Raw genomic sequence first — 15,682 nt, forward strand, 5'->3', positions numbered from 1 at the left:
GTGGGAGAAAAATTGAGCGACGTGCGCCTGTCCACGATTTCCCAACCCTAAGCTTCTTAGCCAGTCTTTGGGGTTTCTGTTATCAGTTTGGCCCCATATTAATAGACTCTCAAAGAATATAATACTCATGGCAGATATTTACTAATTAAGCTATTGTTCAGTTTTCAGATTTCAGGGATACTTTTTGTTTAAGGCTTAAACTATATCTCATGGCAGTAGTTTTGGGGTTCACCCCATCTCCATGATTCCAAAATGTCTAGAGTCTATGAGAATTTGAAATTCTGCCCTGCATTTGATGATAATCTTCTACAGAATCAAGTATACATTGCAGTACTGAGTAGTATATTCACAGTTATGGTGAGGATCATACAACATAGATACAGAAGATCTTTATTAACCAGCTGCAGCCTGCCCTTGTCAGTTACTCCCCATGTCCTCCCTCCAGCCCCTCAGAACCAGTAACCTACTTTCTGTCTTTATGAATCTGCCTCTTCTCGTCATTGCATATAAACAGTATCTTGTGTCAAGTGTCCTTTCGCTCACATAATGTTATCTAGATCCTTCCATACTGTAACATGTAGCAGGATTTTGTTCCTTTCATTGCCAACTAACGCCCCATTGTGTGACCCATTTATCAGCTGATGACAGTGGGCTGCATCCACTCTATGGCTCTTGTGAACAATACTGCTGAGAACATGACACCGTCTACTCAGGACAGTCAGTCAAGAGAAAGAAGACGGCATCCAGATGACACAGGAATAGTGAGGTTGTCTCTGTTGGAGAAGACAGGATCTTGTCTGTCAAAAATGTTGGGAGCCACTAAAAACACTGCCAGAACTAATAAATGAGTTGAACAAGGCTGCAGAGTATGAGAACAGTCTATAAAAATCAGTTGTATTTCTGTATACCCGCAATGAACAGCCGAATTGCATTTCAGAAAATAGTTCTTCTAACAGTGACATCAGAAAGAATAAAAATACTTAGGAATAAAGTTAGCAAAAGAAGTGTAAAATGTGTACAAGGAAACGTCAACATGTTCATGGAAAAAACGGAATAAAAGAGAATGTAATATTTTCACAAACTTTTTGAAGCCACTACATATACTGAACAGGGTCACTATGGGTCGGAACCGACTCGATGGCACATAACAACAACATATACTGAAGCCCACAAACCCTTACCTGGTCGTTTAACCTCGTGTTCTCTATATGTAAAACTTGGGATTTGAACTTTATGGGTCAGAGGTTTCTTTACTTCACCTTTATGCATTGTGAGTGCTCTTGAAAGAGTGCTTTGTTGTATTTGATTTTATTTTGTTGCAAGAAGTAAAGTGTTAGGACTACAGTTTGGTCTAGGCTTAGGCCTAGGGCTTTATTTAGTATTAGGGCTATGGTTAGGGCTAGAGTTAGTCTTAGGAGTAGGGATTGGACTAGGGCTAGTATTAAGGCTAGGTCTAGTTTTAGGATTACAGTTAGGTTTATTTATTTTTAAGTTTTTATTGTGAATTGAATGATAGTTTCCATGGGAGAAGATTGGTTTTACACTCATCATTTCATTGCAATTATAATCTCATCCATGCGTCATGTCATCATTGAATAGTATTTGCTTCTAGTCCCTCTGGGTTTTTTTGTTTGTTTTGGAATGTACATAAAAATACTCAGGAGTTTATAATCATTTAAATAACCAAAGGGCACATTCTGCAAGCCTGCCTCCTGGCCACCAGCACACAGCCTTTCTCTTTCCATGAGTCTAGAGTCCTCAGCTGCTCCCTCTGTCCATGTCCCTATCTGTGCCTCCATCACTGGTGTCGCTGATTCTCTGGGTTAGGGTCCCACATTCTGTTCATGCTCTTCTCCTGTGATGGTCCTAGGGTCCTCTGTTTCTGGAATATAAGATTAACTACTCCCCCCTTTTTGTTACAAAACTTCTACCTTTACAGCTGTGACAGTTGCAATTGGTCATGATAACAATTAACTCACTATTGAATCATAAGAATCTTATCCCCATCTTCTTTCACCAGACTCATCTAGACAAGATGAAAACTATTTAGTGGGGACTCTGCCTTCTCCCAAGTTAGGTTTATTTTTTTATCATTTTATTTTTCCTTGAAATCTTGAATTTCCTCTTCATTGGAAGTTCTATATGTTTTTCCCTCTTTTTACTTTACGGGTTTTTAAAAATTGGTTTTGTGACTTGATATCTCTGGTTCCCTATTTTCAGTCTTAGAGGTTTTATTTTGAATACTTGTAAATCTCGTTGAGTATTGTAATGTTTGTTAGCTGCAAATTATTGTCTGCTATTGGTGGTTCTCTGTCCAGCAAATTCCTTCCAGTATTTTTTTTTCAGGTTGGTCCAATTGTTTACAAATTCTTTTAATTCCTGTATATCTGGAAATATCCTATTTTTACCATAAAATTTGATGGACACTTTTGCTGGGTAGATAATTCTTGGTTGGCAATTATTTTCTTACAGAGTTTTAGATATGTCATCTCATTGTCTTCTTACCTATGTGGTTTCTGCTGACAAATCAGAACTTAATCTTATTAGTTCTCCTTTGTGGATAACTTTTCATTTTTCTGGAATGACCTCAAGATACTGTCTGTGTCTTTGGTTTTGAAAAGTTTGTTTATAGTATGTCTTGGTGGTTTTCTTTTGGGATCTACCCTGTTTGAAGTTTGTTCAACTTCTTCAGTGTGGATCTTCTCGTCTTTCAGGTTAGGGTAGTTTTCTTCCAATAACTCAAAGACAATTTTCTCTTTTATTTTTTTCTCTTGTTCTGGAGTTCCAATCACAAGTAAATTATAATTCTTAATAGTGTACCATATACATCTTAGGCTTTCTTTGAATGTTTTAATTCTTTTTTCTGATTGCTCTACTAGCAGATGAATATTGAGAGATTTGTCTTTAAACTCACTGATTCAGCCTTCCATTGACTCACTTCTGTTTCTGAAATCTCAGTTTTAATCTCCTGGCTTTCTGATTGCTGCTTTTGTATGGTTTCCAATTTTTCCATTTATTTGTCATTTTGTTCTTATAGCATTTTCCGTAATTCTTTAAAGTTGTGTCTATGTATTCCTAGATTTAATCTGCAGTTTTCTTGATCAATCTGCTGAAGGCACCTAAGTATCATTCTTCTGAATTCCTTAACAAAGTAATTCTGATTCCATTTCTGGCATTATACGTTTTCTGACTGTACTTTGGTCCCTTGTTGGAGACTCTTGTCTCTGAAACATTGTGGTGCTGTTGTTTGTATTGAAGTGATGCTTGAAGGTTGGTGTCCACAGGCACTCACTCCCTGACTCCTGGTGGATGTGATAGGACCCAATGTGTGAATGCAGCCCTCCGTTTACTGTGTGTGTAGAGTGGTCCAGGGCTGGTTTATACACCTTTAGACTCAGGGTGGTATGTGTGGTGCCTGGCTCCAGGCAGAACAGAGGCTGCCACAGGCCACGGGCTGACAAGGTACAAGGTGCCACCCAGCTCTGGCCGCAGCCTGTGCCTCTCGGTCACTGTCTCAGTAGCCACTACAAAAGCTCACGATGCTTTTCCACTCCAGGCTAGGCCACCATCTACCGGTCGTCTTATCTTTTGCTGCTCCCGTTTAGAGTTCTCTTCCAGGTGTCACTCAGTCTGCCTCTGTGGCGACTTCGCTGAAGATTAGGGTTCCTGAATCCCTGTCCATGTCTGTCTCTCTTGGTCTCCCATGACCGTGTTGCAGAGGGTCTGTTCACCATCTTGCCCCAGAAGTCGTCGTCGTTGTTGTTAAGAGCCAAAGTCGTTAGTTGTATTTTAAATATCTTAGATCACCTTTAACTCAATGAAGGACAGATCTGTCCGTCTGACCAAACAAACAAAATCAGTACCACTGTCACCAAGTTGTTTCTGACTCCTCGTGACCATTTGGGACAGAGGACACTGTAAGGTAAGCACTGAACTGCTGACTGCAAGGTCAGAGGTTCAAAGCCACAGACCTCCTCAGAAACCCCATATAGTGTAGCTTTGAGCCGGAACCAATTGGAGATATTTACCGAGAACAACAGAATTGCTTCCAAGAGTATAAGTCTTTACCAGAACAGACAGGCTCATCTTTCTCTTGCCATAGTGGTTGTTGGATTTGAACCATTGACCTTGAAGTTACTAGCCCAGTGCTCAACCCACAGAGCCACCAGGGCTCCTTGTACCTAACAAGGGATTTAGGATTTTGTATCTGGCCTTGAAAAAGCCTGTCCTGCAATCATTATATCTAATACTAAATGTGAGTTGTGAGCCCGACAACTGGCTTCTCACTTTTTACCTGGAGTGGGCCACATGTGAAAAGCAGGAACCGCGGGGCCCACTGGGAGATGAGGGACCATCTGGAGTACATGCCTCGTGGATGTCACGTTTGATTCTAAGAACCACAGTTAATTCATGTAGATCTCACCCGCATGAAAGGGTTAACTAAATATGAGTTTGTAAAAGGCACAATTTCTAAAACTGTCAGGCCTCCCTGATAGTAGCTGTTCTTTCAGATTTACAAAACTTGGATAATACAAGACCACCTTCAAGTACAAAAGAAGCAAACACTGTTGGAATCTGGGACATACAGCCTCTGTCTACTACAGAGACTCCCTTTCCCTGTCCTTGAGAGGAGAAGTCAGCTAAACCTACGTGACTTTGAACACTAACCCTCACCCATTTACATGGGGTCTTAGATATAGCCTGTAGGAAATCCCATAATCTTTTCATTTGTTTTCCATGAGCTTTTTGAAGCCCCTACATTGTGTTTTCAATATCATGTGTGCCAGAGAAAACAAAAATCAGTTAATATTTCATGAGTGTTTATGCGTTGGTTGCCAAGATCACACTTTTAGCTCCATGGTCTTAGTGGCCATGACCAGCACATACGGGATGTTGAACCGTCCAGCGTTGGTCTACTTTAATGCAGCAAGAGCAGAAATCCACTGTGCCTGTCTTACATGGTTTCATTTAGTGGTTCAGGGTCTCCCAGAGTCGTAAAGTGTGTAACATTTTTCATTCATGTGCTATTTTTAGTGAAAACTGCCCTGTTCACTGTTATCTCTGGATGCCCCTGTGGTCATGAGATAATTCTGTTGCATTTGGTTGGATGTCTTTCTGAGGACAACGTTGGAAACCATGAATCTTATGAAATTGAATTTACTCGCTCCCCTCTCTTACATTCCTTTCTTTTGATACCAGGTAAATTAGCCTTGCTTGCTAATTCAAGTGCAATACATTTTTGGCCCAGATTCACTGGTGCCTATGGAGTGGCCACACTGACAGTGGCCCCTCTGCTGATCCAGCATACCCTGAGCCTACTCCATGAGCTGCCTTCCCTTCCACAGACCCCATCCCTGCATGCATGCAACCTTATTTTGCTCCCGAGTAACACACACACACTCAGGGTGAAAAACGCCCAGGATAGCTGGGTCTTCGTGGTGCAATCAGGAATACTTAATTTTACTAAACTAGGTTTGTTTTTTTTGTTTTTTTTAAGTTAATAGACACACTGATTCTGGGCTGCTTGATGTCTTCCCCAGCAGTGCTCCATACAGTAATGAAAAGATAGTATGTCAGTTTTCCAATGTATTAGCATTCTAGCATTCTAAACTTGCTCTTGTACCAGATAACATCCCCAAGCTGAGAACCCTTGACAAGCTCAGCAGTTCCTGAAGTGGACTGAAACTGGCCCTCACCTGAAGATGAAAGCGTTAACCAGGGAAGGAAGTCTTCAGGAGACTGTGTTCCATGGTAGAGTTCCAGGGTATGGTCAGAAAGGTGAAGAGCTTCCCTAGGTGATGTGAACTGTGACCTTCTCTGTGTGCTGACCCTGTTAACGCCTCTTCCTGGTATTGCCCACGTTGATTCTTCTAGGTACCCTGACCCAGAATGAGATGGTCTTTAAGCGCCTTCACCTGGGCACTGTGTCTTATGGGACAGACACAATGGATGAGATCCAGAACCACATCATCACATCATACTCACAGGTGAGCTGGGTGACCCCAAACACAACCTCCTCACCTCATTACCTAGCACGTTGCTGTCAACCGGACCTGTTGCATGCCCACCTACCGATTAGCCATTTTTTATTTTCCTAAGTATGCTGTTGTATGGTGGTCCAGTTGGCTCCACGCATGACAACCCCATATGACAGAGTTGGACTGCCCTGTGAGGTTGACCCACCACTCTGATACACAGAGCTGGTCCAAATGAGCTCTTGGGTGAATTTTAGAAAAACATTTCTTCATGGCTACAATCATAAAAAAAGTAAAATGAACTTGAATCATATATTCATATAATTCTTAATTATTTCTAAGTTATTTATTCAGTGTACCATTTTAAGAATATTCAACAAGCCTGTTTTTCATCATGACTAGTAAAACTTTTCTCTTGCATTTAAAAGATAAATTCTTTTCTTATCTCACCTTCTTCTATAAACAAAAGTAGACACAGTGTGCCCTTCACACAGCCTTAACAATCATCAGTTCATAGTGGTTTTGATTCATTGGTACCCAAACTCACACACACACACACACACACACACACACACACACACACACTCACTCACACTCACTCACACACCCCTGAAGATTTTGAAGTGAAGCTTGTATATTACAGGCAGACCTCAGAGATGTTGTGGGTTTGATTCCAGACAACTGCAATAAAGCAAACATCAGAATTAAGTAATCACACAAAGTTTTGGGGTCTCCAGGGGCATGTGTGATTTAGATGCACTAGCCTGTAGTCTGTGTGGTGTGTATTAGCATAATTCTGAAATGGTTGGGAATCTTGTGAGAATAACCAAAATGCAACACAAAGGGAGCACATGCTGTGGGGAAAATGGAGTCTGTAGGCTTGGTCAATGTCGGATGACCACAAACTTTCCATTCTTAAAACCCCAGTGTCTGCAGGATTCAGTAAAATGAGGTATGCCAATCCATTCTTTCATCTGTCAGTATTTCAGTATGTAGTTCTAATGGATTAGAGTCCTGGTATATGCTTTAGGATAAGCACTGGAGTGCTAGCCACAAGGTTGGCAGTTCAAATCCACCAGCTGCTCCTTGGAAACACTATACAGGGTTACTGTGAGATGGAACTGACTGACTCAGTGGCACTTAAAAACAACAGTGCATAAGATTTGGTTGGTTTTTTATTATTATTTTGAAACAACTTTTGGGGATACCTAAAAAGGGGTTCTAGAACTTTCCCAGTGAAATAGGCTTCTTGCAGAGACTTTGTAGTGTATAGGACCTTAGGTGGACTCCTGAGCCCCATCCAAAACCATCTGAGGTGGGACATTCCCACTAGAAATGACAAGCAGACCAGCCTGGAACAGTTAGAGTAACAGAAGATACTTCTTGAAAGAAAGATCAGCAGGAAAAATCCAAAACAAAAATGTCATCATGACTGGCTACTACAAGGTAAGCCATCAAGGTAAGCAATCAAATCCCTTTAGTGCAAACCCCTCTCCAAGACCAAAATTCAAAGGGAACACATGAGCAGACATGTAAGCTTGCTATCGACCACGTTGGTGTACTGGTGAGTAGAAGAGGAGGGGGAAAGGCAGCAATGAAGGAATGGGCTGAGGTCAACCATGTTCCATAGACTCCCATTGACCTGGACATGAGAGAGAGAAGAGGAAGGGCTGGTTGGTCCAAAGTGTGGTGAGACCTTGGGACTCCTCAGCCCATGGACAAGGACACAGCCACAGAGGGCTGGAGCTGAGAGTGAAGCACCCAGCTGATAAGAAGTGAGGGGAGACCCACAAGAACTCCAAACTTGCAAATAGTACCCATTTGACCTAGCCTCGATGCCTCAACTAGAGGAGGATAAAAAAAATAATTTTTGATAAAGGAAACAAGGGTAAATTGCTACAGTTTGATGAACTTCACCTATACTTACGGATGTAGTCGTTCAAAATACCAACTGGGAGGAAAGGAGTCTTCACATCAGGTATCAATCCTATCCCCTCTGTATACAGGGTTGAAAGGGACGGGTAACTTAGATATTGGCTACCTAAAATGAGGGGGCAATAAAGGCATGAAGAGTTTCAGAGTGTGCGGTGGTAGAAAGATACAGTCCCCACTGAATAGTTTTCATCTTGTCTAGATGGCTCTGGTGAAAGGAGATGGGGATAAGATTCTTAGGGTTCAGTAGTGAATAATCAATTGTTACCATGACTAATTGCGACAGTCACAACTGTAAAGGTCGAAGTTTTTTAACAAAAGTGAGGAGTAGTTAATCTTACAGTCCAGGAACAGAGGACTTCAGGACCATCAAGGGAGAAGAGCACAAGCAGAATACAAGACCCTCTCCAGAGAAGCAACGACCCCAGAGATGGAGGCAGAGATGGGGACATGGAGAAGAGGGAGCAGCTGAGGACTCCAGAGTCATGGAAAGAGAAAGACTGAGTGCTGTCAGCCAGGAGGCAGGCTTACAGACTGTGCCCTTTGGTTGTTTAAATGATTATATATTCCTGAATGGTTTTGTGTACTCACCCCCTCCCCACAAAAGAACAAAACAAACAAGGAATGGAAGCAAATCCTGATGGATGATGACGCACAGAGGAGATGGTAATCACTGCAATGAAACGATGAGTGTCAAACCGATGTTCTCCCGTGTGAACTAGCACTCTATTCACAATCAAAACTTTAAACACAAAAGATAACCTTGTTCTCTCTGCAGGTGCCTCAGAAAATCTGTTTGAGGTGCAGAGAACAGGAATGACTTGCTTTGCAATATGAGGGTGAAGGCTTAGAGAGTAAATCACCTGCCAGCGTGTGTGTAGATGGCCCTGGGTACTGTTTAACATCCCCATCCATCTGTCTTCCAGTTGCCTTTGACTCATGGGGACACCATGCATGTCAGAGCAGAACTGGGCTCCATGGAGTGTCATGGCTTAGTTTTCACACGTGGATCACCAGGTCTTTCTTCTGAGGAACCTCTGGGTGGACTAGAAGCTCCATGCTGTCCGTCAGTGTCCGAGTAGTGTACTGCGCCTGGTATGAGACACAGGAAGCCATAGTCTATGTCTCTTCATGTTCCAATCAGAGTCAGGGCTGCAGTGCGTCGTCCTCCAGAGCGTGGCATGGGCTTCTCAGTATAGAATCTGCTCTCCGGTAGCGTTTGTCTAGCCACGTTTAGATGCCTCTTCACCTGTCATGTACTCTGAAAGCACACATCCAGCGTAATCAAGCCCAGCCAATCTGCTTAAGCTGCCAGTGCACACAGCTGTACTCTGTGGAGAACTTGGTCTCTACAACTCTTCTCTCCCTGTCTGCTCATGTGAGTGGTGCTCAAAAACCCAGACGGTACGAACCCATGGTGCCAGGCCAACCTGGCAAATAATACATCTGAATCAGGTGCAGCTTTGTGTCTGGATGAAGTCTGACTCTAGATCTGGATTAGGTATGACTCCCTTCCCAGCTCCGTGTCCTGATCAGGTGACATGGTAAACAAATTTACATTCTCTATGGAAGTGATGTTAATAGTTCCAAGTAAGTTGTCCTTTTGCTAGAAGAACTTTAAATGCAGAAAAGCTGCGTCATTATGTATAAACAGCCATTATTAGTATCTATTTAAAATCTTTTTTACTCAAAGCTTGCCCTTTGGTTGGCTGGTTGGACAGTGTGTGGATGTGAAAGTGGCTGTTGTCCTGTGCTGTGTGTGATCATGATTGACGGCAGTAGCTTAGCAGGCCCAGTGAAGAGCACACCAATCTTCTATCACCACTGAAAGCCTTTGGTGAGAGAGGGCATCATCTTTAATAGAATTTGTGTGAAATTAAGTTACACAAGCATCAATAAACATCTCATAATTCAGCAGGAGTAAAGCAGCTTCATTTCTCTGCACCGTGATGGCATCATGCTAGCTGCATGCAGATGTCGAGGATGCAGGCCTTGGCAGAGCAGTGTGCCAGACAAGCGCGGAGAGAAGCCCTTTATTAGGCTGCACTGTAATTTGATGGGCAGAGTGCATACGGCTCAGTAGCTCTGCCCATTAGGACGAGAGGCTCGTCCGACGTGTGCTGCAAAATAGTGATGGGATCCAAGGGGACGATCATTTCATGCCCCCCTCAGAAGGCCTTAACCTAAGCAGGAGGTTAACAAGACACAGCAGTGGCGGATGGGCAGCCCGGTCTTCAAACATGCCAGTCAGCCGTCTGCGAGTGGGCAGACCTATGTTTGGGTTTCCTTATGCACTAAAATCGTGTTGTTTGTTGTTCAGTGCCGTTTTGTTGGTTCCAACTCATAACAACCATGTTTAGGGTTTCCAAGGAGCGGCTGGTGGATTTGAGCCACCGGTCTTGCAGTTCAAACCAACTTTGTGGTCCAGTGTTTATCCTACAGCACCACACCAGGACATAAAGTAGCCTCCTCAGTTTAGGACACTTGCAAACTGGATGAATTTGCAGTTTTACGGGAAGACTCCTGAAAATGTATCCTGCATTTTAGCATTATGCCATTTTGTATTTGAAGAAAAATAAAAGCGGTTGTTGTATATTGTATTCCATTTTGTTCTGTAACTTTAGTATGTTTTTTGAAGTCATGAATAAACAAATTATTAAGGCCTTAGAAAAATAAATAGCACAGTTAAAGTAAGTCTAGTAAAAAGAGCTAACCAAGCTTTCACTGTGATAGCAAATATTTTGGTGTGTGGACTGGGACAAGAAGTAGCAGTTGACCTCACTAGATGTTGTGTAGAAAATAATCAGAGAAAACCAGCTACTTAGATCTTACAAAATAATGTTGTGTGCCATCCAGTCTGTTCCAACTCATAGCGACCCTGTATAGGGTTTCCCAGGCTATAAATCTTGAGGGAGCAGATGATAGCCTCATCTTTGTCTCGCGTTAAAAACTAATGCCATAATTCCATACAGTTCTCCTTGCTTTGTCTTGAATTATGCGTCATTTCCTGTTTTAAAGACACATTCTCAAGCTACTGGAAGCAATGCCAATTCAACGCCACCCAGAAAGGCCCAGTCTTCAGCTCCCAAAGTCAGGAAGAGTGTTAGCAGCCGGATCCACGAAGCTGTGAAGGCCATTGCCCTGTGTCACAATGTGACGCCCGTGTATGAATCCCGAGCTGGGGGCTCTGGAGAGACAGAGCATGCAGAGGCGGACCAGGACTTCAGCGATGAGAACCGTGCCTACCAGGCCTCCAGCCCTGACGAGGTGAGTGAGCCATGTTGGAAGGGGCCTGTGGCTGGAGAGCTGTCCCGTGTGTAGTTTCGTCTGAACTCGAGAGGCATGAAAGTAGTTCTTTAGGGGAGGGTAAAGCGATCTGCTTGGCATCTGAGCCCATAGACGGTGATACACATCTGAGGGGATCATGCACATCTGACTCTGAGCAGATTTTATAAGCTCATCTGTCAGAGTCAGATTTTAGCACATCTCTTGAACTGTGGGACAGTTACTACCGTCTTTCTCCTCTCAAAACAAGTCATCCAGTTTGCCTGTTACATCTCTTGGTCACTTGCCAAACTCTGATCTAATATTTCTAAAGAGAATTGGATGTTGCTAATTTCAAAAGCCTGTCTTTCTATCTGTCTGTCTGTCTGTCTGTCTGTCTGTCTGTCTATCTATCTAGATCTAGATATAAATATAGATATAGATATATGGAGTCCTGGTGTGGCGCTGTGGGCTAATGTGTCAGACTGCAAAGTTGTTTGAACTACAAGGTTGGTGGTTCAAGCTCACCAGCTGCTCCTCGCTGTGGGTCAGAATTGACTCAACGGCAAATATATATATATATGACAAATGGTAAACTCTTGATCATGATCAATTCATTATTCCCAATTTTACATGATTCTATTTTCAGATTGTGACATCCATTATTAAATTAATGTATTCAGTGACTGCACAGTCTTATTATATTTTATAGAGTTTTCTCATGTACTCTGTCCCTCCTGGATTCCTCAAAGGATTCTGTAAAGTCATAAAGCCAGCTATGCAAGCAGGTTAAACAAACAAGCTTCTTCACACATTGTGTAAAACTGCCTCATAAATAAATAGCAACAACCCAACCAGCAGTTTCCTTAAGCCTCTTCAGTCAAGGCTTAAAAGAGAAGTCCACCCTAGCGTTTGAAAGACGGGTAGCCTAGTGATCCTGGTTAACAAGTTTATTGCAAAAGAAAAATCTTTTCGCCGTAGTAGCACCACAATCAAGGACCTAGGATGATGTGAGGCCCCCTTATGGTGTGACTGTTGCGTGGTTGGTGAGTGGGGCAGCTCTGCTTTGCCCCATGGGGTCACTGTGAGTGTGAATCAGCTCAGCAGCACTGAGCAGTAGCCACAGGGCCTCCAGATGTCAGATGGTATTATGCACTGGCTAGGATGTGGAGAAATTCGAACCCTCATCTGCTGCTAGTGAGAGTGTAAAACCAACCTGGATGGTTACCATTTGATGTAGCAACTCTAAGAGAAATAAAAAAACATGCATCGACATAAGATGTGTGCTTTCTTCATTATTGCCCCAAACTGGAAATAACCCAGATATCCCTCAGCTGATACACTGGTAGATAATAAAAATGGGGGGTGGGGGGTGGGAAGAAGATGTGATCCCTGCTATAAGAAGAATGACTGAACCTTGAACACGTGATACTGAGTGGACGACACCAGGCACAAATGAGCACATGCTACCAGACTCACTCACAGGTCGTCCAGCACACACAGACCCACAGAGGTGGAACTCAGTTAGTCTCCGTGTGGGGTTGCGGGAGATGCAGGGAGACTGGGGCGCTGCTAGGGTAGGGTGTGGTGCTGTGGGATAAAGCACTGGGCTGCAAGGTTAGTTGGAGTTGCAAGATCCACAGTTAAAATCCACCAGCTACTCTATACAGGGGCTCTGTGAGTCTGCACCAACTCAGTGACACTTAAGCACAACATATGTCTGAAGGAGCCCTGGTGTTGTGCCATAGGATAAGTACCGGACTGCTAACTGTAAGATCAGGTGTTCAAACCCACTAGCCACTCCTCGGAAACCCTATGCTAGGTCACTATGAATCGGAACTGACTCGACAGCACTTAAGAACACTAACAACATCAGTAAAGGTAAGGAATTATGGGTACTATTATAATGACTCGAATGAAATCTAGAAGTTAGTAAGTTCACCCTTGGTTTGTTTTACTGATTATGCCCAAGTTAGTTATTTGAAGATATTGGCAAGTAAACCTTTTGAATAATCAGTAAAACAAATGTGCAGCCAATGGAGAAGAGACATAATCTGCAAGCGTGGAGGAGCCGCACATTCTCGGCCAGGTCGGAGGTTCCCTGGGGGCAGGAAGTTTGCTGCAGTGCCTCCCACAAGCCACCTCTCCCCACAGACCCCTCTCCCCACAGGCATCTCTCCCACAGACATCTCTCCCCACAGACGCCTCTCCCCACAGATGACTCTTCCTTCGGATGCCTCTCCGCACAGACACGTCTCCTGACAGACGCCTCTCTCCCCACAGACACATCTCCTCGCAGCACTGTCTCCTAGGACAGTTGGCAGAATCACTCATGAAAGTTGGTTGTGAATATGTCCTGATGTAGTTCAGGCTCCTCAGAAAGGGAGGATAAGCCCCATTTCCCATAGGGGCCATGCCTATCCTGTCTGCAAAGCCCGAGGCCTCTCTCTCCAGGGAGCTAGAGATTGGCGCGTAGGCAAGACCCCTGCTCTAGAGAATCATAATGAAATTATTGTGCTCAGGTTGAAGTGTCTTCTTGGGAACCATAGTGCACTGCTCTCTTTTCAGGAAGGCTGCCTTAGACTAGCAAACATGGGACTAGAGCCATGTGGAGAAGCAGTGAGAGGCTTGAAATAGAAGCCCACTGCAGCAGACGAGAGAGAGGAAGACTTTGGGAAAGACAGAAACCTGTGCTTCATTCTCTTCACAGACGCTCACTGTCCACTGTCCGTCTGCTACCACTTAAGAATCAGTGGACAAGATGCTGAAGGTCCCTTTGATTACTACTATTGTTTTATAAACTATGTTATTGTTAAGTACCATCCAGTCGGTTCCAACTCAGGGTTTCCAAGGAGTGTCTGCTGGATTTGAACTGACAACCTTGTAGTCCAGTACTTATTCTACTTGCCACATGACTATGGTGACTGATGTGTCCAAAGCTCCTGAAGCCAAACCTAAGGTAAAAACGCGTAATTCAGTACTCAGACGCGAATCTCACACTGATGAGGTGAGTTCTTAGGATGTAAGAATTGCATCTTGCTAGCATCCCAGGGCACAGAGCACAGAGCACTTGTAACCACTCTTGGAAAGAAAATGAGATCCATACTTTTTCTTAGGAAGAAAGGGTTGTGTATGTTGTTTTTTAAATTTATAGCATCCTTGACATTGTCAGAAATTTTATATAATACAAAATCATCATTTCCCAGCCATAATCATGGGAAATTTAGACATAGGTTTTTTTTCCCCAAGGAAAAAAATTACTGGAAGTTTTAAAATACTACATATTTCGTGTCATTGGGTCAATTCTGACCTGTAGCAACCTGTATAGGGTTTCCAAGGAGCAACTGGTGAGCTTGAACTGCCAACCTTGTGGTTCAAACAGCTTTGCAGTATAGTGCATTAACCCACTCACTCCCCACAGCATACTGGTTACGAGTTGGGTTGCTAGCCTCAAGGTCAGCAGTTCAAAACTACCAGCCATTCCTTGGGAGAAAGATGAGGCTTTCTGTTCTTGTAAAAATGTACAGCCTTGGAAACCCTATAGAGTCACCATGTGTCAGAACCGACTCCATGGCACATAACCACCTACCTAATATTTCCTGCAGCTCTTTAAGTACTTAAGGGTCTTGCATTAGTTTTCTTTTTAAATCTTAACATTAAAAAAAAAATTTTAATTAGGAACTCACTGTGAAGATTTCATTGATTAAGAGATTACAAAGAACATAGAGAAATAAAGAAACTGATCATTTTATCTTTAATCTTTTTTCTTGTAAAAAGTTTCCTTCTTTGGAAATTAGACAGTGATTAACAGTTGTGGAACATTAAGTAATCTCTAAGAAATTCCCGACACATATTTTAAATCTGAAAATGAAAAGGATAGATTTCATCCTAATTTTTAAATTGCTCTATTGATGCAGTGTTTGCAAATCCCCAAAGCCTAGGGAAAATAATCCAACGGTTCCTGATTTAGCTTATTGAACTCGGCGGCAGTTAGGTTGACGGATGGTAGCGATGTTTCCCAATCACCAAAGTGCCGTTTTAAAAGCATTTTTTATTGAATAAAGTACTGAGAATATTGCACCCTGGAGCTTTATTTAGGGAAACAGGTCAATTGATGTTTTCTGTGTAACCTCAGCTCTGCCCCACTGCACCATGTGTGCATGATAGGCAGCGATACTGGGTGAGCCTGGGTCATTGTCTGCCTGCCTGTCAGCACTGCGCCGCGCCCCTCTATGCAGGGCCATGTTGTCGGTAGGCAGGGCCTGTGGTGGGCTCTCATGTTGTCGGCAGGCAGGGCCTATGGGCGCCTATGTTGTCGGCAGGCAGGGCCTGTGGGCTCCCATGTTGTCGGTAGGCAGGGCCTGTGGTGGGCTCCCGTGTTGTCAGTAGGCAGGGCCTATGGGCGCCTATGTTGTCGGTAGGCAGGGCCTGTGGGCTCCCGTGTTGTCGGTAGGCAGGGCCTGTGGTGGGCTCCCGTGTTGTCGGCAGGCAGGGCCTGTGGTGGGCTCCCG

The 15,682-nt window shown here is 43.5% G+C and overlaps 1 protein-coding gene across 1 annotated transcript in view; it reads left to right on the forward strand.

Moving 5' to 3' along the window:
- ATP9B (ATPase, class II, type 9B) overlaps positions 1-15,682 on the forward strand; it is a 255,515-nt gene that overhangs the window by 207,029 nt on the left and 32,804 nt on the right. The window contains exons 14-15 of the mRNA XM_006875888.1: positions 5,875-5,987; positions 10,926-11,174. Of these exons, the coding sequence (XP_006875950.1) occupies positions 5,875-5,987; positions 10,926-11,174 (362 nt within the window). The remainder of the gene's footprint in view (positions 1-5,874; positions 5,988-10,925; positions 11,175-15,682) is intronic.

Source organism: Chrysochloris asiatica, unplaced genomic scaffold, assembly GCF_000296735.1.
Source record: "Chrysochloris asiatica unplaced genomic scaffold, ChrAsi1.0 scaffold00345, whole genome shotgun sequence".
Taxonomy (NCBI): domain Eukaryota; kingdom Metazoa; phylum Chordata; class Mammalia; order Afrosoricida; family Chrysochloridae; genus Chrysochloris; species Chrysochloris asiatica.